At 37.5% G+C, this 26,234-nt stretch overlaps 1 protein-coding gene across 3 annotated transcripts; it reads left to right on the top strand.

Moving 5' to 3' along the window:
• Positions 1 to 1,245: 1,245 nt before the first annotated feature.
• Positions 1,246 to 25,904, top strand: myoz1b (myozenin 1b). 3 transcript variants are annotated; one of them, XM_022670320.2, is made up of 6 exons: positions 1,246 to 1,267; positions 10,985 to 11,081; positions 21,026 to 21,189; positions 22,049 to 22,133; positions 22,319 to 22,496; positions 23,961 to 25,904. In XM_022670320.2, the coding sequence occupies exons 2-6, from the start codon at positions 10,994 to 10,996 to the stop codon at positions 24,190 to 24,192; spliced, it is 747 nt and encodes a 248-aa protein (XP_022526041.1). In that variant the 5' UTR covers positions 1,246 to 1,267; positions 10,985 to 10,993; the 3' UTR covers positions 24,193 to 25,904. The 3 variants fall into 3 exon arrangements, with proteins under 3 accessions (XP_022526041.1, XP_022526040.1, XP_022526039.1); XM_022670319.2 differs by lacking the exon at positions 1,246 to 1,267 and adding an exon at positions 5,032 to 5,326; XM_022670318.2 differs by lacking the exon at positions 1,246 to 1,267 and adding an exon at positions 9,736 to 10,501.
• The last annotated feature ends 330 nt before the right edge of the window (positions 25,905 to 26,234 follow it).

Raw genomic sequence — 26,234 nt, 5'->3', positions numbered from 1 at the left:
TGATCTGTTTACATTAGAGTACAAATATGCTTCTTGTTTTTGTCTTTTGTAAGTAGGGCACTTCTAGTATACTTCATTGGGTATAAAAATATATTTTAATATACTGTACTACAATTTTTAGTCTGTTACAAGTTTATTAAATGTTGTAATTAAATTTAAAAAAGCTTAAACGTTACATGATACATTATACTTTAAGTGAAATACTATAACAGCTGTTTTTAACCCACTTTGCTAAAAATGTACTAAAGTAAATTTGTAAATAAGTATTTTAGAAGTATATTAAATTACATTAAACTAAAAGTGTACTTCATAGTAGTCTATTTATTTAAAAATACACTATATTGAACTTTTAAAAAAAATATGATCAAAGTTTACTTTCAAACATTTAAAAAGTAAAATGTTAATGTACTTTTAATATAATCTAAGTAAGTACATCAATCTGTATATGTAGACATTTCTCAATATGTTTTAAGTACAATTAACCCTTCTGTTATGTTACGGGTTTAAATTGACCCGTTTTAAAGTTTGAAGATCTAGGAAAAATAGTTAAAGGTGTTTTTTTCAGTATAAAACTTCTTCTGCTTGCCTTAATTAGTGTAATCAACATATAACCCCCTGCAATGAACAAAAACAAATTTCAATGTTATGTTTTAATGTTATGTAAAGCTGTTATGTCTAATATGTTGGTCTTTCAAAAGTAGTAAAGTAGTGAAACATTAAAAAAAAGTTTGAACATGTCTTTTTTTATTTATTATTTTTTTTAAATGAGTAAATTATCCTAATTAATCATTACCTGTAAGAGGTAAGGAACACTATTGCACTAAATATTGATAGAATAATTAGCATTGTATTTAGTAATAAAATATTCACACTGCTTTTTTTTTTTATATAATTATTATTTTAGATCACTATTATTTTGGATATTAATTAGATAATTAAACATACACCATTGCTGTTCTTGAAAAATAAACATAATAGAAGGGTTGTGTATATATATTGTGTATATATATATATAAAGCAAAATCAGAGAAACTGATTCAGAAACTGAAGTGGTCTTTTTATTTTTCTCATCATCTTTTAAGCAGTAATGTAGTTTATGGATGGCGGGATGTTTAAACTCTAACTCTAAGACTCTCAGTCTGTTCCTGAAGCTGATATTTTGCCTGTAATCTGATTCTCCTCCATAAGGTGAACTGCATGCTGACCCTCCGGAGGTCCTGGGGCTGTCGGCAGATGTCAGGGTATCAGGTGGTGGCTTCAGTGACAGGTTGGTGGGTCTGGGTGGAGGCTCCTCAGCGGTGATGGTCAGAACTGCACTGACTCTGCTGGAGCCGTCCTGCCAGCTTCAGCACTCTTATTTATAGTCCTGCTAATAACCAAGCGTTCGGTCGACTGCTAAACATAATCCAGCTATGTTCACAATATGACATTAGAATAAACTACATACAAAAGAGATATATTAAACTTATATGTCCAAATGTTTGTAGACACCTGCTCAGTTTAGTTTTATTTTAAGATATTATAGCTAGCTAACATCAATTTATTAATATAAATGTATGTCTACTGAATTAAAACAAAATTATGTTTTATGTTTACTGTACAAAATTTTGTTCACAAAAAATATCAACCTTTATTTATTTTTAGTCGGGATTACATTGAGGGTGACACTCAATCATAATGCAGCCGAGCATTTACAGTTTGAAAGGGATTTAATAAACATTTATTAATAAATTAGAAATAATAAGGAAAACAATTTTTTAAAAAATAGTATATAAAAGAAATACAAATTTTAAATCAACCTTTGATAAAAATAGGAAATTCTAAAAAGACCAAAATTTTATACATAAAGGGTAAATAATTCATGAAACATAAAATAAAGAAAAGATAATAATAGTAAAAGTAAAGTAAAATGATAAGAATGATAAGACATGATAAGATGAAAACATAAGAATAAGAAAATAGAATAATTAAATAAATAAAAATAAATAAAACAATTTAAAAAAATAAAATAAAAAGATAAACTCGTTTAAAAAACTAATTTAAAGCAATCACAGGCTTTCTGATGTATCATAGGAATCCCTTTTTCTCCCTAATTTACATGGCCAATTACCCAACCCACTTATTAGTCAGACTCCGCCTTTTTTTTTTTTGAACTGCTGCTGATGTAGTATTGCGAGTAGCATCACAGCGCTAACGCTCGGAGGAAAGTGCTGCGACACGGTTCTGATACACCAGCTCACAGACACAGCCTTGTGCTGATCCACATCACCCTAGGAGTGATGAGGGGAAAGAGCGCCATCTACTGTACCCACCCAGAGAGAGCAAGGCCAGTTGTGCTCTCTCAGGGCTTTGGTAGCTGATGGCAAGCTGCATGAACAGGATTCGAACCGGCGATCTCCTGATCATAGTGGCAGTGCTTAGCCTAGTTTAGTGTCCACAGCATTATTAAAAGGTAATGTATACATTGTATAGCCATACTATTGGAGCCCCATAGGCTAATTTAGACAAAGATAATCTTTAGTAGCATGCTATGCTAGTTTACGCAGTTTAGTCATAATTTAGTTTAGTCATAACATTGAATTACGAGTGATGCGAGCTTTGCAAGTGAGCTTCTCTCCTCCTTCACAACTCCTCCTCCAGATGAACTGATTCCCTGATTGAGACTGAAGGGTCTGAGTCCTGATGCCTCTGACAGGACTCTCTCGCTCTCTCTCTCAATACAGTATCGGCTTTATTGTCCGGGCTCTAAATTGGTGGGATGCAGGCTGTAAATAAGCTCTTCTCCAGAGCAATAAGTCTTCATTCGGGAGCTCTGTCAAACGCTCCGCTGCCCAAGCCGCCCACCGGAAGGCCTCTGAATACAGAGCAGCGCTAATAGAGACGCTTCAGACCATTGTACATGCCCTGTGCAATCAAGACAAGATTCCCACAACACAAGCGGGGAAATAATTTCCTTTCCTTATTATACTGAGTAAATCAGCTTTACTGCCTGCGCTTTGAGCCAAACTGCTGACTTGAGCAAATGGTAATATAGCATTTTAACTATCACTAATTCACTCCTGCACACAGACATTAGCAGAAGTGGCTGCATTCGCTTAAAAGTGTGCTTATTTAATAAAATAATGAGGGGAGTTCCCAGTAAAATAAAATATAAACCCAATTCCTCTCTTTATATGACCCTTTTGGTCTAAAATTAAATCAAATTCTTGTGTAATAGAATTTTTACCTATTGTTTAATGCACTAAGGGCCTATTGTACACCCTGCACAAGGCGCGTCAAGATGCTCATTGCTATCTTACAGCCCGTCAACAGTCTATTTTCATTTTCATCAGTTAAAATAGCATCTGAGTTTAGGAATATATCTACACTGATGGGTGTGGTGGTCTGGAAGTGAGGTGTGTTCAGGTAAATTTCTGGCGTGTTTCTTTATATTTTGGCGGAGGAAAACACAGGAGCTCCACTGACTGATTAAAACCCTGACAACAGTCAAGCATATACTGCAGAGTGTAAACCCAACGTTTAACTCAACAATAAACAGAATAAAGAATAAAATAACATTACTGTTTCCTTAAATGAGCTGCTGGTGTATCTTCACAGTGTGAACGAGCAGATCAGTATCTGTCTCTGCTGAGACGTGCAAAAGTGCCGTACTGTTAAGATATGAACGCGCCAAAGTCAGAGCTTACCCGGCTCTTAAAGGGAATGACGAGTGACATACTGGTTTATTTCACGTTATGCTCAAAACACACCCATGATTACTTTGGAGAATTAGTTATTGCCTTTCGCATGTTTCCAGCCGCGCAAGGTGTATTTTTACATTTTTTGATCCCTAACAATACCAAAGACACAGAACACAGCCTAAATCCAGCTGTATGGTACGTAATTGACCGATGCACTGTAGATCCCTAAAATTGTGCAATAAAAGTTTAAATGGTTGTGGAGACCCCTTCTAATAAATGCATTAAGATACAAGAAATTACAACCATTGCTGATGCATTGTATAGAACTACTGCCAATACAATAGGACACCTAGCCCCCCACTATTGAGCTGTTAAGCAGTGGAACTGTGTTCTCTGGAATGAGGGTGCTTCATCCAATACTTTTAGGAAAAGTTGGGGTGGTGTGATGATAATGTTTCAGCATCCTGACATCACTAGGGGTCTTGCCTTGTTGCTGAATACAATCAAATCCTTACAGCAGTGCTAGTAGAGAACAAATTCTGTATAAACAGTAGACAGAGTCACTCCAACAAAAGCAGGATAAACTCTTTATTTATTAGTTTTTTTATTATTAGTTCTGCTTTTGGAAGAAGTTTTTCAGTGAATGAGTATGCTTCTCAATAATTCATTGTTAATTAATGAAAAGACAATTCACTGCTTGAAACATGAATAGGAGTTCTTTCTCATAATTATCATCATGGTATCTGTTTACAGATGACCTCCCACCTTTCAGCACAAACAGCCAATTAGTTTGCTGCTTGTGTCACAAGTGGAGGCCAGGGGAAAGTTACTCTTGATAATGGAGATCTGTGCGAGCGCAAATTATTTATTTATTTATTTTTTATTTTTTTTTAGACTATATATACATAAATATGTATAAATAAATATATACATTTTATTTTTAAAGTGTAATCTGACCTTTTATTTCCAGTTTTTTGGTTTCTCCTCATTGCAAATATCAGATTTTTAGACCATATGCCAATCTAAAAAAAATGGAAATAGGAGAATGCTGTTTACATGACTACTTGAATAATAAGAAAAAATAACTGCAGTAAATACCATTATTTTGTGTGTGCAGTCTTAAGCATCAATGCACTCATTGAACTGCTAAACATAATCTCACTTGAACTCAGGTGACTGATCACTGAATATAGGAAGAGATATACAGTGATTAAGGGTTAGAATCTCTGTTCGTGTTGCTGTAGCTATCTCTCGTTCGTGGTGTGGGGGCCTCTCTCAAAACTCCTTGCTCTTCACTGTTCTATATATAAACCTGAGAAGCATCTGCAAGAAAATGTATCTCCTTCACCGTTTGCCCCTGCCCTGTCTCTGCCTGAGCCCTGAGCGCTTTGTACCACACTGAAGAAGCTCAGGACCCCTCCCAGACCAAAACCCCACCACCCTGAACCCACTGCTCTGCTTTCGCTCAACCACCACCAGCACGAGCACCAGCCACTGAGGAACAGCTGAGGAACCGCAGGACGTGCCAGGACCACGGATTTGGATTTATCCTGATTTATCCAAACCCCAGCCTTTTTCTGGGATTTCTGTTAAAACTTTAATTTATCTTCCTTTAATTTTCTTCCTAAAGGATTCTGTTGTCTTAGGTAAGAGGGAGGTGGGGCTTGTGCCAGGGCAGAGCTTTAACTGCAGGCGATGAACGCCAAACTCAGGGTGATAAAAGCAAAGTTATGTAATGAGCTCTTAATCTTGGCTTTGACTGACACGCGAGAGCAGCCCGGGCTGATTTACTTCGATTTCCACTGTTCCGCCCAAAACGCAGACAAGATTTGCTGCTTTTGAAGCGAGCTCCGTGGTATGCTCACGCTGCTCTAGGTTATAATATCATAAATCAGTGATGTGAGATAAAGGAACCACCACAGAGCACATATTATTATTATTTGGGTGGTGGGTTATTATTATTCTCAGCTCTGCAGTGATTAGCAGTGATTAGCATGTTAGTGGTGGTGTATGAGGTGTTAGTGTGTGTTGAGCTGGTGGTACAGTGAGTGGATCAGATACTGCAGCAGTGCTGCTGGAGTTTTTAACCTTTTAACATGCCTTTAACATCCTGTATACGGGCTACAGGTGTAGGTGATACACAAACCCTTTTTTTCTGCAGTAAAATAACTTATTTTTTATATTCTGAAAATTTGAGGGCTTTGAAATCTCATACAAGATAGTGATGGGACGATACACTTTTTTCAGCTCCAATCCGATACCGATATAAAACTGATATAAGATTGCCGATACCGATACAAATACCGATACTTTTAGTTTATTAATAGTACTATGATTAAGGTTAAAAAATGAGGCTGAAACAGACCACACAGCCCTTTTAAGAGTATCCACAGGTGCATTTAATGTAAATGCATTCAAAAGTCATTTATTTGACACACTTCATATGCAATTACACAATAGTTTCCTTTCAAATAAAATGTTTGAATTTTTATTAAATATAAAAAAAAAGTAAAATATTAAATACGTTAAATATTAAATTCAGGGCATTTTTTGCAACGGTTGTGCAGGAGACTTTTATTTTGACAGGTAGCGTAGAGGATTAGCTGCAATAGCTAACGGCTAACTGGCGGTGCTAACTGTATTTCCGAGCTAAATTAATCACTGTTTTTTAATAACAGATTGATTTCTTAGTGCTGGTTAGGGTTGGTAGGATCTGTGGTTTGATATTAGATGTGGATTATGGCTGTAGTTCACTTAAGATAGTTATTTATTACATTCACAATGCCGGAATGATTTTGCTAGCTAGGCTAACAGACTGCAGATCTTAATGGAGATGGCTAACGGCTAAGTGGCAATGCTAACTGTATTTCCGAACTAAATTAATGACTGTTTTTTAATAACAGATGGGTGTGTTTGTGCTGGTTAGTGTTTGTAGATGCTGTGGTTTTATAGGATATGTGGATTATGAATATAGTTTACTCCAGTCTGTAGTTCATACCTTCACAACACCGGAATGCAGCTGCTGTCAGTTCAGTGCTAGCTAGGCTAACAGACTGCTGGTGTTAATCTGTTTACCTCTCAGACGCTGACTTTACGTGTACCGTTCTGCTGTACAGCGTTTCCAAAGTGAAAACTCTCCAGATAATGGACTTTTTTTGTAGATAAACAGCTAAAGTTACTCAGTCAGCCGCAGACTGAAGCTGCTGGGGGTTCAGGGTAAACTGTTAAACTGGAATTCTGATCAGGGATGCGTTTTGTGTTAACGTTATGGCGGGTTTATTGTTCAGCTCAAGCTTTGGACTGGAATATGGATCGGTAAGTGGATCGGCAGCGCCCGCCCGATATCCGATTCGTCGGATTACGTCAATATCGGCCCCGATACCGATATTGTATCGGATCGGTCCCATCTCTAATACAAGACACTCTGAGAAGCTTCCAGTAACAGGAATAAACCTAAATTCTGCATGATTGACAATAGACGTAAAAACTAGACAAACATAATGAAACTAAAGGTTTGGAGGACATGAACTGTTTGATTTGTATTTAGGAAAATACTGATTTTATATAAAATAAAAGAGCTGATTTTATATTTTTTTATTTTTTTATTACAGTTACAGTTATGCTTTTTAAAATAATGTTCCATATTAAACATAAAAGCTTTTTATGTAATGCTTAAATAAAAAACCTCAAGATTTAGTGGTGTACTGTCAGGCAGACTACTGACAAAACTCCTGGCCTGTTAAGGGGTTAAACACCTCAGTGCCCTGAGAATAGTGCCCTGAGAATAGAACACCAACATAATCCTGCGCTCTGGGTTATAATATAAATCAGTGCTGTGAGATAATAAAGAAACTACTGTAATTTAGTTATTTTCTGAGGACACAGAGCACATATTCTTTTATAAATAACAGATTTTCTAACAGATCTATGAGTACAACCTTCAGAATGAGCTTTAGCCTGTATTTATTTAGCCTTCTGAGTGTAAAAACGGATACTAGACTGTATACTAGTCTATATATTAATCTTCAATACTCAGCAAAGACCACCAAAGAGCAGCTATTATTATTATTATTATTATTATTTGGGTGGTGGTGTATAAAGTGTTAGTGTGTGTTGAGCTGATGGTACAGCTGAGTGGATCAGATACAGCAGTGCTGCTGGAGTTTTTAAACACTTCAGTCTCTCTGCTGGACTGAGTATAGTCTACCAACAGCATCCTGTGCTCTGGGTTATAATATAAATCAGTGCTGTGAGATAATCAAGTAACTGCTGTAATTTGGTTATTTTCCGAGAAAGAAACATTTTTAAGACACTTTTTAATGGTCTTATTCCACTTTTTTCATTCATTTTAAATTGTCCAGTTGTGGTCTGTTGTATAAATGAGTGACAGGATTTCTGCACTTGCTCATTAATGTTCATACATGCAAATATATCACCTCTGATTGGCTAACAGCACTGCAGCAGAGAACACCTACCTGCCTTCCCCCCACAGTCAATTTTACAGCTCTAAAACTCAAAGGACAAAATGTTTTCAGAGACACAGCCTTAGTTATAAAGATAGATAGATAGATAGATAGATAGATAGATAGAAAATTAAAACTGTGGAACAATAGAACGATGGATCAAAACGATAGAATGACAGAATGATAGATAGATACATAGATTGATTGATTAAAGCAGTAGAATGATAGAATACCAGAACAATAGATAGATAGATTAAAATGGTACAGCGATAGAACAATAGAATGATACATAACAGTTCTACAACAGTAGAACGATAGAAAGACAGATAGATCAAAACTATAGATAGACAGAGATAGACGGATAGATCGATTAAAACGGTAAAACAGTCGAATGATAGATCGGAACGTTAGAACGTTAGATAGATAGATAGATAGATAGATAGATAGATAGATAGATAGATAGATAGATAGATAGATAGATAGATAGATAGATAGAAAATTACAACTGTAGAACGATATAACAATAGAATGATGGATCAAAACAATAGAATGACAGAATGATAGATACATAGATTGATTAAAACAGTAGAATGGTAGAATAACAGAACAATAGATAGATAGATAAAAATGGTACAGCGATAGAACAATAGAATGATAGATGGATCAAAACGATAGATAGATAGATAGATAGATAGAATGATAAAACGATAGATAGATAGAATGATATAACGATAGATAGATAGATAGATAGATAGATAGATAGATAGATAGAATGATAGAACGATAGATAGATAGATAGATAGATAGATAGATAGATAGATAGATAGATAGATAGATAGATAGATAGATAGATAGATAGATAGAATGATAGATAGACAAACACAAATATATTAACACTATTTTTGTTTTTAACATACTCATCCAGATTAGAGAAAAGAAACAATAAGTAGTGAAAATGGGTTTATATATACAGTATATTTTACACACCTTTATTTGTTGGACTGGCTCATTAACTGAGGATTTCTCAGATGGGGTCGACTCTAGAGGAGGCGTGTGGGATCTGTATATTGGCTGTTTACTGACTCTCGTTGTTTTTATGGCTCCGAGTGAAGAATATCACTTTAGTATATTAAACACAATAGCAGAGCGTTTTGTAGAGGGGCGAGTGGGAGAGTGGAGCCAGCAGTAATTTTGCAGATGCCCTGCTGTAGGGACGTGGCACATTTCAGGAATTTGCTGAGCAGGCCACACTCCTCTGCTGGCAGTGGATTTATTTAGTTTGCTCAAACAGAAATATCCTCACCGCAACAAGAGACTTGTTATTGCTATTCCTGTAGCTTTCTTCTCCAAAACCCTATGCTAATATTTCATTCTGCAGTATATTTACTTGTTTTTACACCAACAATTATTATTATTATTATTATTATTATTATTATTATTATTATTATTATTATTATTATTATTATTTGGGTGGTGGGAGGTTATCCTGAGCACTGCAGTGATTAGCAGTGATTAGCATGGTGGTGGTGTATGAGGTGTTAGTGAGTGTTGAGCTGGTGGTACAGTGAGTGGATCAGATACAGCAGTGCTGCTGGAGTTTTTAAACACTTTAGTGTCACTGCAGGATTGAGAGTAGTCCACCAACCGCGTCCTGTAGGCACTGATGAAGGACTGAGATTTAGAGCTTTTTTCTCTGACTTTAAGGCCCAATCCAATTTTTCTTTTGTACTCCTACCCCATATTTATGAATGTAACCCTTCCCTTGGAAAGGAGCATTGGAAAAACCCTTCAAGAACCCAGTAACTGGTTAAATTTAGAGCTTTGTTGTATGTATGTATGTAAGAAATGGGGCAGGTGGTGCAGCAATTCATTATTATTGTCTATTCTTTAATTTATCTGTGATGGGGGGATGAAATAAGCTTTTATTAGCTTTTATTCCTTTTTTTTCTGTTCCACCGTAATTGCTAAAGTTTTGCTGTCTGTTGCACCATTTAAGGTGGAATGGGAAAGTTAGCTAGAGTTAGCTACCTACTGAGTGTCAGGTTGAAGCAGGGAGAGGACGCGGAGTGTAGACGCAAATGCGAGCTTATAAATTTGTTAAACAGAAATAAACCAAAATAAACATATAACAAGACAGTGTAACTATGAAAACAAAGAAAAACCTACAACCAAACGGGCATAAAATGTACAAGAACCGACAAACTAACACTGAAAACAGGGCTGTTTATACACGAAAGGGGACAGGAAACACATGGGATAGGTAATGAGGGGGCGGAGCTACAAATAAACACAGGTGGAAGCACTGAAGACATGGGTGGAGACAGGGAGAACACAGAGAGGGCCATGTCCTTAGGAAAGGTAAATAAACAAACAGGAGAGAATATTAATAATTCACTCTAATAATAAAGTAAAATAAACACTATTGAGCAGAAAAAGTGTGTTCATGAAAAAGTATTTTTTATATCAAGCACACACACATATATATATATGTATATATATGTACATATACATATACATAAATAACAATGGGAATATAGCTCATGTGCACATGGTGGTAATAAGACTGAAATAAATGATATACTGTGTAGCCCTAATTTAAAATAAGCCCAAATAATTTAATACAACTCAATTCTAAGGGATTTTTCACTGTGATAATCTTGGGATGAGTGACCAAGCTCCCTTAATAAGAGCTGAAAGAAATGTATAAATAATACATTTGCTTTATGGAGGTCTCTAAAAGTCACCAGTGTCAATAAAACTGACATTTATGGCAGCAGCTTTATTGTGAACATAATGACACAATTTATATTTTGTATGTTTAATCTGTTTATATCAACACAGGCTGCAGAGATGCCCCTGTCTGGAACTCCTGCTCCTCCAAACAAGAGGAAAAAGCCCTCTAAGATCATCACTGACCTTTCCCACGTCACACAACACGGTCAGTATCTTCTCCTTCTCAAATATTGCACTCGTTTAGATGTTGGGTGGCAGTTAATAGAATTGCTCGAGCGCATTTTATTGTATGTACACTGTGAATATAACTAGAAAATTAAAGAAAAACATGGTACACAATTTTCCTATTTTCTTATCAACGTATTGTTGATCTGACTTTTTTTAAGGCTTTTTGCTTAGTCAATAAAAGTTCAATAAAAGGCTTTAAGAGGTAGAATCACCTCAAATGGCTTTCAGTTAACAGCTGTGCCTTTAAAAGTGGCACTAAAACCACTGATTTTAGCTGACTCCACCCTCAGCTCAAATTTGAAAAATGCTAAAAAAAAAAAAACAGGTGGTGTAGTTTGTAAGGGGTACTGGGTGATGTATGGGTTTAGAAGCAGGGCAGAAGGGAGAGCTGATTGGCTGAGCTGCAGCAGACGCAGATGATTGGACATCATCAGCAGGGGGGCGGTATTATTGATGAACTGATCTGCATATTGTGATATATCTGTGTACCAAAGTACATGGAAACATCATCCACACCTATAATAGCACAGTTAAACTTGAGAGCGCGCTGTAGAGGCAGAAATTACCACAATAAAAGCGTTTTATAAAAGTTAGGAAGTAGTTTTAAAATTTTAAGTTTTACTGTAGTTCTTTCTTTAGAATTGAATTGAATTGAATGTGAGTCGTCGTAACTTCATTCTGTGGCTTTTTGAAACACATATAGCTGCAATTTTAACATTCTTCAGCAAGAAGATGCAGATTATTTAAATAATTTTATTTTGTGTCACTAAGTTTTAGTAGGTTTTTGAAAAATAAAAATAAAAACCTTATAATCCGATATACTTTATGTATGAATTTTACCAGTTAGGTTGTAAGAAGCAGTAAAGCCACTCCCCTGAAGTACAGCATTATAAAAGAGTTTCAGGTTAGTTCTCCAGCAGTATTAGCATTAGCCGCTAATCATGCTAAGCGCCAGCTCTTTAGCCGTCCAGAGGTAAGTATTATCAGCCTGTAGCCTTCTGCTAACCCCAGCTAGCTCTGCTGGAGCAGCATTAGTATTGCCGTTAGTGTTTCGGCGCTAATGCTAATGCTCCAACTTTAGTGGAAATCTGAAAATCTAAGCGTACTGTAAATAAACGAAAGTGCTTGACTCAGGAGAGGAATCTGTGTAGATTAATATCCATCACTCATTTGACTTGTCTGACTCTCCTGAAATGATTTTTTTAAATAATTACAGTTTTGTTTACTTAGATTATCTTTACCTGCTGAAGGAAAGAAGGAAAACAGTGAGACATAAAATGCTCCTTATAATCTGGTGCGCCTTATAGCGTGAAAAATATGGTAAATTCTGCTCACTTATCTACAGTACTATGATCTGTTTTCACTCATGCACAGACTAAGACATCCCAGAATACTTTGGTTAAAAGTATGCATGCACTTAAAACATGAATACTGAGCTAAAATCCAGCTTTCTTTATTAGATTTCTTAATCTCAAACCTTTTATTAAACATAATGTAAGAAATTAATTTAGAGTATGCTGTTCTATAATATCAAGCTTCCTAACTTGAATTTACTGCACTAATCTGATTATGAACGGATTTTTGAGTTCATGTAAACACCCTGACCAACTGCTGAATGTTCTGGTGTCCTGTATCTCCCAGCACCCTTTAAACCAGGGAGTCAGCTGTCCTTCTCAAACCCAGTATAGAGCTCCGCTAACCTTCTGGGTGTAAATTCCTGCTGTGGATCATTCAGTCAAATGTTCTATCAATCTGGAACATAATATCAGATGTGTTCTTTTCAGATATGCAGGGGATGATTTTGATTACTTTGACCCTGTTGTTCTATTGGTGCAGAGAAACGCAAACTGTTATCATGTGTGTGGACCTTTAATGTTAAGATGTGCTCAAAATCAGGGCTGTTTGTAAGGCATTTGTGGGCCTCAAGAAAAATTGACCTCCCCGCCCTTCATCGACACCCCTAGATAACAGAAAAAACCCTACACATCACGCTTTTTTCTTTTTTTTTTTTGGCTCTTTTCATGATTTCATGATGAAGTTTCATATTTGGCTGGCTGACCAGCTACTGTCAGCAACTAGTGGGAGGAGCCTCCTTGAGGGGAATTCTAAAAATGACAGGTTCACATTACACAATTTTAGATTTTTCCATCACCAACAGTTTTTCATTAATTTGCCGACAAAAACTCAGTCCTGTAGTGTGTTCTATTGAAAAACGCTTGCCGATCAATTTCAGATATTTGGCATGCCAAATATCTGACCCAGTCAGCGACTGGGAGTCAGGAGCAGCGGATAGTTACTTACAGCCAAAGGGATCACAGAAAGAAAAGCCAAGAGATGTCCAAAATACATCTGCATGACCAGAGCCATTTATGGAGAGTCTGAATATTTTCTGTTCCCCCTGTTATATCAATAAATTACTGTTAAAAGCTAAAGGGAGATCGCAAATGAGCTAAAAGCTAAAAACATTAAAACTTAAAAATAGTAACAAATTACTTTTCCAGCTTGACAGCATGTGATGTTAGGATGTTAGGAAGGGAGAACTACCAAGATCTTTTGCCGGAAGTTGTGAAAGGGACTTTTTTTTTATTTTAATTTCTATTTTTTCCCATTTTCTCCCCAATTTACACGGCCAATTACCCAACCCACTCATTAGGACTCCCCCTATCACTAGTAATGCCCCAACACACCAGGAGGGTGAAGACTAACACATGCTTCCTCCGATACAGCCAGCGTGCTTGGAGGAAAGCACAGCGGCTCGGCTCCGGTACATCAGCTCACAGACGCCCTGTGCTGCAGACATCACCCTAGGAGTGATGTGGGGAGAGAGCGCCATCTACCCACCCGGAGGGAGCAGGGCCAATTTTGCTCCCTCTGACGACGGCAGCTTGATGGCAAAGCTGCATGAGCTGGGGTTCAAACCTACGACCTCCTGCTCATAGTGGCAGCGCTTTAGACCGCTGGACCACTCGGCACCGTGAAAGGGACTTTCACAAAAAATCTAGAAAAGGCGACCAGCATTTGACCTCCCTGCCCTTCATCAACACCCCTGGACACATCGCAAAAAAAAAAAAAAAAAATTAAACCTACACTTCGCAACCTACACTTTTCTCTTTTCTGGCTTTAAGATTGCTGAGGATTAATATTTTGCTGGCTGCAGGAATCATTAACCTGGGCGAAATACCAAAAATGGCCAGTAGTGGACAGCAGCTCAGCTTTTGTTAAAGACTGATGCATGAAAAGTTTAGTTGAGGTAAACTTGAATCAAATGAATCTGTCCACTGCGATGCGTCTATCCAATCACAGAGCAGGTGGTTGCCTGATACGTGTCCTCAGCGCAGAGGATGAAAACATTTTATTTCTGCTTTCGGTCATTTTTTCAGAAGCATGGAAGAAAAGTTTAGTATAGTATAGCTTAATCAAACATTTATATTTATAAAGATACAATTATATTTATATTTATTAGGTTGTAGGAAATAATAAAAGCCTTTTCCATTTATTAAAATGATTTAATTGATGAAGCAGAGAATGCCTTTATAATGCCCACATGCGTCCAGTTGATGGGGGGCAATGAGATTATGTGCGTTGACGCGACGAAGAAGTGTAAATGCAGCATGAGGAGAAAACAAACTCCCAGATTTTCCCCAAGTACAGGAGGACAAAGATCCTTTACCTTTATTAGAAGGTATAATCTAATGTTTGTATATTCTTAACCATTAAAAGTTTGTTGCTCTTTAATACAAAGTAACTGTAATATTATTAGGGCTGGATTACACAGGGCATCTCATGATAGTATATTATCAGCAGTTAGCAAAATCTAGTAGAAACAGTTGCTCAAACAAAAGCAGGATACACTCCTTTTAACACTCTTAATTTGAGAAGAGAAATGAAAAGGTGTGCTAATACTTTTTTCTATAGGTAGTATTTATAATAGAAAATCCTAATCTTAAATTAAAGGTAATGGCTTTTGCCCTCCTTGTAAAAGTCTTATGGTTTTTGGTGCTGTCCCTGTGCTCCGGCGTAAATGTAAAATAATATTAACCGGTAACATCATTCTGTCACCTCCCCCACCTTCTCCACCCCCACCTATCAACAAGTGAGACACTCAACTAGCTCAGATATCCTCCCACAGACTGTGGAGCTACATTAGTAAATATATCACAGTATGAAAGGACCATTAAAAAGTTATGATTTCTGATTCATGTTGACATTAATTCACTGTGCAATTTCAGTTTGTGGGTCTTTATTATTATTATTCTATTATTCCTCATGGATTTTAAACAGTTGCTTCATACTTCTATAAGAATATTGATATTATAATGAACTGTCAAATAAGAAAATGGTTATGGCAGAAGATATTAATCCAAATCAAAATATCGAAATATTCTTCCTTTTGCTATAAATGTCACAATATATATATGAATGTTGAAAGCTGTTCTCGTTTTTGGACTGTGTGTCTCTCCACTCTTCCTCCAGATTCTGCTCCATTGATTTACAAATGAAATGTAAAATTTACTGATGATCAGTGATGATATAATGGAGAGACAGGTCATCTGCTGGTGTTGATCCACTGTGTTTTATTATCAAGTCTAAAGTCAGTGCAGTTTTGTTTTCCCACAAAATCTTACAGCACTTCATATCTTACAGCTTCCCTCTGCTACTGACAACTTTTATACAGATGTGGATTTCATTTTCCAGCAGGATTTTGCACACTGCCCACAGTACTGCCAAAAGTACCAATTGGTCTTATACAGTACAATATTCTAATTTTCTAATAGCCTGAGACTCTGATTTTTGTGTTTTTATTGGCTGTAAGCCAAAATCATCAACAATAAAATAAATAGACACTTAAAATAGATTACTCTGTGTTTAATATATATATATATAATATAAATATATATTTAAATCATCAATATATATATATATATATATATATATATATATATATATATATATCATAATATATTAATAAACTCCTGAAGACTCTCCTAACACCTAACACCTCTAACACACTAACTACTTCTAACCTCATCTCCTTCTTCCCCTACTTCACTCCTCTATCCTACTTTTTCCCTTCGACCTCCTTTAGGCCCTGTCTAAAGATGTTTTTACCTTTAACTTCTATTACTTTTGTACTTCACTATTGTAAGTTGCTTTGGACATTTTTTTTATGGAATTACTGAAATAAAGTAACTTTTTAATGATATTCTAGATATTCTGTATATTTAGATGCATCTGTAGATACTCATTACTTAAAAATGCAGGTTACAGAGCTATAGTAGTAGTAATAATAATACAAATAACAGCTGTCAAAATTTAGCATGATTAAATGCTTTCTGTCTCATAAAGCTTCTCATTAGCATCACACACAGAACACCATGGCATATGATGAGCAGTTAGTGTAAGGTGTGTGTACTCACCCAATTATGCTACACTAACGGGAGCTCAGAGCTGCTGTCAGAGTGTGTGTTTAGTGGTGTGTGTGTGTGTGTGACTCTCCACTGCTGTCCTTTAATGAGCGCCTCTGTGTGAGTGTGACATGAGTGTGTGTGAAGGCTGATTAATCCTATTGGATGCTCCCACTTCATCTGCCAGGCACAGCGCTCATAATGACTCGTCTGTTTACAGGACAACATGTCCGCTCTTCTTCATTGTCAGCACACAGCTCCCCTTTCACCAGCGTCCAAAACAGCAGCCGAATTAGCGCAGCTAAGCAGGGACGTTCCGGGAAAACTCCTAGCTGCTCCAATTCTTTAATATAACTTTACTCCTGCCCTTCATACATCCTCACAACTGTCTCCATCCAACACCAATCAAATATACACTGTAGACACTATTAGCTACTGTTTATAAAAGTTTTAAAGGTCTCATTCCATCGTTTTTAGTTTAATTCATTCATTTTAAACAGTCTAGTTGTGTGTCTCTAGTATGAACAAATGCGTGCCATGTGAGCTGTTGTTTGAAAAAAAAAATAAAATTGCTCCGGTGTTTCTATTTAGCCCTGCTTTAGATCACTGAATTAGTGGTCTCTGAAGAAAGACAGGATTTGGGTCTTTGCTCGCGAATATTCATGCATGCAAATAAATATATTGCCTCTGATTGGCTAACAGCACTGCAGCAGAGAACGCCTATCAGCCTTAAACCCACAGTCAATTTTACAGCTTTTAAAAACTCCTCAAAGGACAAAATGTTTTTACACTGCAAAAAATCCCATTGGAAAAAACTAGACAAACTATATGCCAATTAAGACAAATATATGTATATTAAGCAAAAAAATCTGCCAATGGGGTAAGCTAATTTTTCTTAGTAAGATTTCTTACAAAAAGCAATGGCAAAGTCTCAAAATGAGTGAAGTAACACCTAAATCAAGCAAAAACGTCACTGTTTTTGTACACAAAAATCAGAATAACTTGATTGCTGCTTGATTGTGCTTATTTTGAGTTCAAATGACTTAAAATGAGGTACAAATTCTAAGTAAGAATGATTTAAGATAATTATCCCTAAAATAAGCAAAATAATCTAACGCTTACACAATGCTTAGTAAGACAAAAAGTCTTATCAGAGAAGAAAATAAGATTTATTGCCTTAAATTTAGAAAATTTCACTTGCTAAGATTTAGTTTTTTGCAGTGTAGAAATACAGCCATAAGTCAACCCTTACACTTTGCTTAATGTCAGCGGGTAATCTCCCTTTCTTTCAGCTAAACTAGCTCTACTAAACTCTTACCTCAGATTTGGTGATTCGTTGCTTGGGGAGTTTCACCACATCGAAGCCCCAGAGTTTACTCTATATCATAAAATCTGACGCGAACGGCGCCCGCTTTGACCGGGGTTCTGTCGAGTTGTGCCGCCTTGTTAAACTGTTTTTCGGTAATGTATATTTTAAGGTTTCGGTAAAACGTGGAATCAACCGGAGATCCAATTTAAACCGATAGTTACTAACGCTAACTAGCAGCTGTAAACAGAAGCTGTAAACAGAGTAAACAGAGATGTTGGCGCCTCCTTAGCTAACGAGGCCATGAACTCACTAGTTGACAGACATCTAACATCTCTCTGATCAACTCGTATTTCTGAGGATTTTCTTTTACTAGCAACTGCAGACAATGCAGCATCATCGTATACAACTCAAAGAGACCTACTGTATTTCACAAAGAACAAGAAAAGGTGGATTTTAACGGAAGCAGAACTTCAAAACACCCCTATTGTTTTGTAGCCCAGTAGCAGTGCTTTTTTATTTTCTAATCTTATCCATCCATCCATTTATTCATCCATCTATCGTCTACCATTTATTTGGGGGTTATCTGTGTTTTTTTTTTTTTTTTATCTTTTTTAATCTGTATTTTTTTCGTAGTTATTATGACTGAATTGTCTGCAATCAAGGGCCACAAAGGATACATCAGCTGCGTCCCATTTCTCGGCTGTATATGAAGAATCCTTTACTCTGGAACAGCTTTTAGTGATACAGCTTTCAGGCTCTGCTTTGTGCAGTGGTTCTCAAACCTTGTCGTGGGGTATTATTGTGCTGCAGGTTTTATAGTTTCCACTAATAACAGCACACCTGATTCAACTAGAGTAGCTGCAGGGGAGGTTACTGTAACCTAAGGAGGAAATACATGTACAAATGCTAATGCACTGCAGCTAAATATACAGGCAAGCCTCAGGAATGAAGTAATGAAATGAAATGGCAAACACGCATTCATACGCACACACACACACACACACCTAGCTAATACACAAACACCCTCACGAGCACACACACACACACACACACACACGCACACATACACCCACACATGCTTCCCTGAGCAAGCAAAAGCAGGGCCAAAAGCCTGATTTACGACGTAATGCAAGCAGCACTCAGCACAGCATCCTTCTCTTTAGCATCAGCTGTGGCTCGACTCCAGGGTTTATGGCCAATATCAAACTGGAGAACGAATGAAGAGAGCTTTTTATGACGAACGGCACAGGAGTGCGCCGTCCATCCTGCAAAATGGATCAGACCCTTTTATTGTGGAGTAAAAAGGAAATACGTCTTTTACTTTGAGAGCTGGGCTTTTCTGTAAATTCTAGAGTGTACTTAAACTCACACCTCTGAGCATCAGCTCTCAGGCCTCGTCCCATTTTACTCCTTACCCTGAGGCTTGTTTAGGTAGAGGGGTAGAGTGTTTGGATAGATTTTTGTTGAAATAGATTTTTGTTGGGATACACGAAAAACGTTCTGGTTCTTGTTGGGATAGAGAGGGGTAGAGTGTCCCGATTCTTTTTGGTATATATTTTTTGTTGGGATAGAGGGGTAGGATATGCCAATTCTTGTTTGGATAGAGGGGTAGAGTGTCCTGATTCTTGATTATTGTTGAGGTAGAGGGGTAGGGGATCCCAATTATTATTGGGATAGAGGGGTAGAATGCGTTGATTCTCATTGGGATAGAGGAGTAGAGTGTCCAGATGTTTTACTCTTGTTGGGTTAAAGGGGTAGACTGTTCAGATTCGTCTTGGGATAGAGTGTCTGGTTCTTGTTTCTTGTTGGGATAGAGTGGTAGAGTGTAGTGATTCTTGTTGGGATAGAGTGGTAGAGTGTCCTGATTCTTGATTCTTGTTGGGATAGAGAGGTAGAGTGTTCTGAATCATGTTTGGATAGATTTTTCTTAAGGATTCTTCTTGGGATAGAGTGTCTGGTTCTTGTTTCTTGTTGAAATAGAGGGGTAGAGTGTTCTGAATCTTGTTGGGATAGAAGGGTAGAGTGTCCTGATTCTTGATTCTTGTTGGGATAGAGGGGTAGGATGTCCTGATTCTTCTTGAGATAGAGGGGTAGAGTGTCCTGATTTTTTAATTCTTGTTGGGATAGAGGGGTAGAGTGTCCTAATTCTTGTTGGGATAGAGGGGTATAGTGTCCTGATTTTTTATTCTTGTTCGGATAGAGGGGTAGAGTGTCCTGATTTTTTATTCTTTTTGGGATAGAGGGGTAGAGAGTCCTGATTCTTGATTCTTGTTGGGATAGAGGGGTAGGTGTTCTGATTCTTGTTGGGGTAGAGGGGTGGGTGTTCTGATTCTTGTTGGGATAGAGGGGTAGGTGTTCTTATACTTGTTGGGATAGGTGGGTAGAGTGTCCTGATTTTTGATTATTGTTGGGATAGAGGGGTAGGTGTTCTCATTCTTGTTGGGATAGAGGGGTAGACTGTTCAGATTCTTCTTGGGATAGAGTGTCTGATTCTTGTTTCATGTTGGGATAAAGGGGTAGGTGTCCTGATTCATGTTGGATAAGAGAGATAGGCTCTTCAGATTCTTCTTGGGATAGAGGGGTAGACTGTTCAGATTCTTCTTGGGATAGAGTGTCTGATTCTTGTTTCTTGTTGGGATAAAGGGGTAGGTGTCCTGATTCATGTTGGATAAGAGAGATAGGCTCTTCAGATTCTTGTTGGGATAGAGGAGTAAAATGTCCTGATTCTGGATTCTTGTTGTGATCGAGGGTTAGAGTGTCCTGATTCTAGTATAGATAGAGGGGTATGGCATTCTGATTATTTTTTTGATAGAGGGGTAGGATCTTCTGATTCAAACAAGAAGTTAGCGATTAACTAACTTTCACTCCTGATCACAAAGGTGATAATAAATAATCGTTGCTTCAATTTAGAATAATACATTGCTGTGAGGATTTGATTGCATTTAGCAACTGAAGCTTTGGTAAGGGTCTAAAGGTTGAATGACAATCCTAAAAGTTTTGGAAGAAGCACCATTAATCCGGACAACACTTGTACATCTCTTATGCCTGCAATTGGAAAAGTTACCATAATTCGTTTCTGAGAGTCCTATTCTATTGTTAGGGTACAATGATGGATGCCATATGTTTGTAAAATGAACAATTCTCAAATGAGAAGAACAGCTGTTGAACGGTGCTCATTGTTCTCACTTTGTCCTCTATCCTTCTCAGAGGAGGCAGAACCAGAGGCCACAGAATTCGACCTGGGGACCAAGATTAAGACCCCAAAGGAGGTGATGCTGGAGGAGCTGTCACTGATGAAGGGCAAAGGCTCCAAGATGTTCAAGATGAGGCAGGCGAGAGTGGAGAAGTTCATCGTCAGCACTGAGAACCTGGTGAGTCCTCTTTTCCACAGCATGAGACCTGGTCTAATTGATACATCAACTCTACTCTGCTTTTTTTTGGCTTTTCCATGAAGAAAATTTGGAACCTGGTATGTTTTAAGCACCTGCTTGTTTGTGGTTTTAGCTGAGTTTTATTTATATTTCTAATTTTCTCCTGTTTTTATCCCAGTTCATCTGGCAAATTGTCCCACCCATTCAGCTGCTACTCAGCTGTATATCCCAAGCATCACATATCACTAGTGATGCTTCAACACCCGGAGGGTGAAGACTAGCACATGCCTCCTCCAACACATTGTGAAGACTCCGCCTCTTTTTGAACTGCTGCTGATGCAGCATTGCCGAGTAGGATCGCAGCGACTCGGTTCTGATACATCAGCTCACAGGCGCAGCCTTGGGCTGATCCATATCACCCTAGGATTGATGGGGGGGGCAAGAGCGCCATCTACTGTACCCTCCCAGAGAGAGCAAGGCCAGTTGTGCTCTCTCAGGGCTCTGACAGCTGATGGCAAGCTGCATGACCGGGATTCAAACCAGTAATCTCCTGATCATAGTGGCAGTGCCTTAGTTTGCTGGACCACTCGGAGCCTAACTTTAGGTTATCTTGAGTAATCTTGATTAACAAGTTAACAAATGTAACGTTACAATGCATACTTACAGTCATTTGCCACCATGGCAAACTGATGGATCAGGATGTAAATCCCATTTACAGAGAACTCTGATAGGTCTAAGCACAAGGAGAGTCAATTTCAGGTACAAATATCAAAAAGCCAGCAGAGTGTAGTAGAGTTGTATAGGTGCCTTGCAGTGGAATTGTCTAATTATCCCTATGTTTGTTTTCTTTATTCCACAGCAAAATCTCCAGAACCTAGTGCCCTCTATAGGCGGCGAAATGAAGACTCCGCCCACTCCCGCCCCCAAACCAGAGCTACCAAAAGGTAGAGCATGACCTCCAGTAGATGTGTGGCTATGCAGGGCAGTCGTGAGTCAGATGATTCACTATGATTCACAGAATGACCAGTAGGCAGAGAAGTAAAGGACGTATAAGGTTATTTAGAGGTCTCTGTATGTCACATGATTGCGCTCCAGGGTTTGAACTGTTGTTTTCCATTATGAACATCAGCAGAGGAAGTAGACCCGGAGGCGGAGAAGCTGAAGAGGAGGAACGAGTATGTTAAAACGTACATCTCGCCATGGGAGCGTGCCATGAAGGACGACGAGGAGCTCAAAGCCACCATGAGGCCACAGATGCCTGGGCCTTACGTGTATCAGGACCTCCCCAAGTACAAGAGCTTTAATAGGTACGTACAGGTCATTTTTGCTAAGTGTTGGGATAAGTCATGTGATTTTGTGCATTTTGTAACCTGATAATAAAGTTTTGCATCTGGGGACAGCTTGAGAAAACTCATACATGCATATGTTGTGAGGCGTTATCTTGAGTTCTGAGCGTTCTGGCAAGGCCTGATTGTGGTTGCCAGATAAATGGGACATTCCATTTCCAAAATTGTGCAAATCATTGTGTAGTGTAGCTTATAGCCTACATGCGGTCATGTAACATGTAACTGCTAATAATCAAATCAAGAGCAGATTATCACTACAAAAGTAGGTTATAATATATTGATGACAGTTTATAAATCGAGTAGCCACTCCCATTTTTAGTCGTTTTTGGTGCACACTATATTTTCATAATGTCCTGTAATAAATACACAATAGACCATCATCTTAGATAGAATTAATTCTGTACCAACAAGACTATTAAATAATTGTGACTGGTGGTGAATTGTCCATGCAAACACGCAAAAAAAAAAAAATCAGCATTTAATTCAGGAGACCCAATATCCATATCCCACAAGTCAGTGCAGCTGATGTACAAGAATGATCAACATGAACAAGCTAGATAATACATAAACATGACCAAAATAAAATGGTTCATCCTAAGACATCAACAAAAATTCAAAATGTAGTTTCAGCAGTTTCATCACATACAGGTGCATCTAAAAAAATCGTATATTATGGAAAAGCTTTATTTCAGTAATTCATGAAAAAAAAATCATAAAAAACTTAGACGTATAGACGTATTACAAACCGAGCTATCTGTTTTAAGCATTTATTTATTTCTTAATTTATTTTTGATGATTATGGCTTACAGCCAATAAAAAACCCAAAAATAAGTATCTCAGAATATTTGAATATTATATAAGACCAACTGGTACTTTTGGCAGCATTTCAAGTCCTGCTGGAAAATGAAATTAACATCTTCATATAAAAATTGGCTGTAAGCCATAATAATTAACAATAAAAGAAATAAACGCTTAAAATAGATTTTGAACTGAATTACAGAAATAAAGTGAAATGTTTTATTGATATTGTAATTTTTGGACTGAAATGGGAGTGGCTACTCAATTTATACACTGCCATCACTTCCAGAAACATGTGATGAAATATATTATAACTTACTTTTGTAGTGATAATCTGATCTTGATTTGATAATAAGCAGTAGGCTGTAGGCAACCACAATTAATTTATTTGAGATTAAATAAATATGTAAATACAGTTTGTTTATTTGGGCCCAGTAGAGAAATGCACGTTTTGCCACTTTACTGGTTGAAACAGGTGAACTTGAAGGATCGTCCCTAAAATTAGACCTTGACAGCAACCCCACACCAGTCACATGAACCCAGCGATCGCTCGGTTTCTCCTTACTGTGACTCGCTCATCACTCATCACTCATCACTGTCCGCCGGTTTCTCTGCTCGCTCCTGCAGGACACCTCTGCCCTTCGGTGGATTCAACAAGGCCTCTCGCCTGCTGACCTTCGAGCTCCCTGAGGTCAAGGCCTCAGAGGAGCCCGAGCCTCTGCAGGCTCTTCAGGTGGACATCAACTCCCGACCCTCCTTTAACCGCACGCCCATCGGCTGGGTGTGCAGCGACGAGGGCAGCAACATCCACATGGATCTGGAAGCTATCCCCTTCGACGGGGAGACCGATGACCTCTGAGGACCCTGTTATCTACTATAGCATGCACACACTATAACACACACACATTATGGCACAGAACATACAGGGGTTGGACAATGAAACTGAAACACCTGTCATTTTAGTGTGGGAGGTTTCATGGCTAAATTGGAGCAGCCTGGTTTTCAATCTTCATTAATTGCACATTATTGCACCAGTAAGAGCAGAGTGTGAAGGTTCAATCAGCAGGGTAAGAGCACAGTTCTGCTCTAAATATTGCAATGCACACAACATTATGGGTGACATACCAGAGTTCAAAAGAGGACAAATTGTTGGTGCACGTCTTGCTGGCGCATCTGTGACCAAGACAGCAAGTCTTTGTGATGCATCAAGAGCCACGGTATCCAGGGTAATGTCAGCATACCACCAAGAAGAACCAACCACATCCAACAGGATTAACTGTGGATGCTGTAAGAGGAAGCTGTCTGAAAGGGATGTTCGGGTGCTAACCTGGATTGTATTCAAAAAACATAAAACCACGGCTGATCAAATCACGGCAGAATTCAATGTGCACCTCAACTCTCCTGTTTCCACCAGAACTGTCCGTCACCACAATCAATTATTGTGCTCTAAAACCAGGTGTTTCAGTTTCATTGTCCAACCCCTGTATCTACATTCTACAACACACAGAACCCTCACACAGTTGCTATGATCCAAACAGAGACAAATACAGCTCTGGAAAAAAATAAGAGCGCGCTTAAAAATGATGAGCTTCTTTGATTTTACCAAATTTAAAACCACTGGAATATAATGAGTAAGCTGAATGATCACAAGCCATCAAACCAAACTAAACTGCTTGATTTTTTTTGCACCAGGAGTGTAAAGCATAAAGTTATCTAAAAGCAGTGTGTAAGACTGGTGGAGGAGAACATGCCAAGATGCATGAAAACTGTTATAAAAACAAGGGTTATTCCACCAAATATTGACTTAAAACTCTTTATGAATATGAACTTGTTTTCTTTGCATTATTTGAGCTCTGAAAGCTCTTCGTCTTTTTGTTATTAAAGCCATTTCTCATTTTCTGCAAATAAATGCTCTGAATTACAATATTTATATTTGGAATTTGGGAGAAATGTTGTCTGTAGTTTATAGAATAAAACAACAATGTTCATTTTACTCAAACATAAACCTATAAATAGCAAAATCAGAGAAACTGATTTACTTAATTTGAAGTTTAATTTGTTCCAGAGCTGTATATGCCCATAAACATGCATAATGCATTAACACACATACTAGGGATGCACCAAATATTCAGCAAGCAAAAATATTGTTAAAAAACATAATTAATTACAATTATTAACAATATATAATTTATATTAACACTATATTATATCGTTATTTAAGTAATACACAGTATTATTGCATGTTTTGAATTTTGAATTTTATGCCACTGACATAATAATAAAAGAATTACACCTTCTTAAAAGAACAGAATACCATATTTATTATTGTTCTGCCTAAAGCCAATCAAATAAGTCACATATTGCAATGTTTCCTCTATCATTGGGATTTATTTTCAGGCCTTAAAAACACTCTACCTCCCTCCTCCTCCCCTCCTCTCCTCTGGTGGCAGGCAGGGAGCCGGGAGCTAAAGCCGACAAACGGCAGGTTTAAGTTCATTTTTGACTTTTTTTTTTTTTTTTTTTGTTTTTGCAAAATAAAAAATAAAGTCTAAATATACATGTTCACCATTACTTATCTCTCTTGGTATCCACTCTTTGCTTCCTCTTCACAAATTGTCTGTTTTCCAGCTGTATACAAGGCAAGCTGTACAGGACTAGGATGGTAATGTTACCTGTGTTTGTTCATGATACATCTATTTATTCTGATTATTAAAAAGGATACGTTTTTATTGTAAAAAATTGCAATAAATATCAGTTAAATCACTTAAATATCACTTAAATGAAGTCTTATATTTGCTGCTTTTGTGATTTATACTAGAAAAATACAGCTCTGAAACACACTCAAACACACACACTCACAACAAAAATGGACTTTTGTTGTAGTAAAACATGATAAAAAGT

This window comes from Astyanax mexicanus, chromosome 15 (genome assembly GCF_023375975.1).
Source record: "Astyanax mexicanus isolate ESR-SI-001 chromosome 15, AstMex3_surface, whole genome shotgun sequence".
Lineage (NCBI taxonomy): Eukaryota > Metazoa > Chordata > Actinopteri > Characiformes > Acestrorhamphidae > Astyanax > Astyanax mexicanus.
Note: the sequence above shows the minus strand (reverse complement) of the source record. Positions and strands in the feature narration are given on the sequence as shown.

What these genes read in the sequence shown, in the direction of transcription:
- myoz1b (XM_022670318.2), top strand. Translation starts at nt 10,454, where the DNA reads ATGGGTGGAGACAGGGAGAACACAGAGAGGGCCATGTCCTTAGGAAAG. An exon ending in TTCCCACGTCACACAACACG is followed by an intron (nt 11,082 to 21,025) that starts GTCAGTATCTTC and finishes TATCCTTCTCAG; the next exon opens with AGGAGGCAGAACCAGAGGCC. An exon ending in TCGTCAGCACTGAGAACCTG is followed by an intron (nt 21,190 to 22,048) that starts GTGAGTCCTCTT and finishes TTTATTCCACAG; the next exon opens with CAAAATCTCCAGAACCTAGT.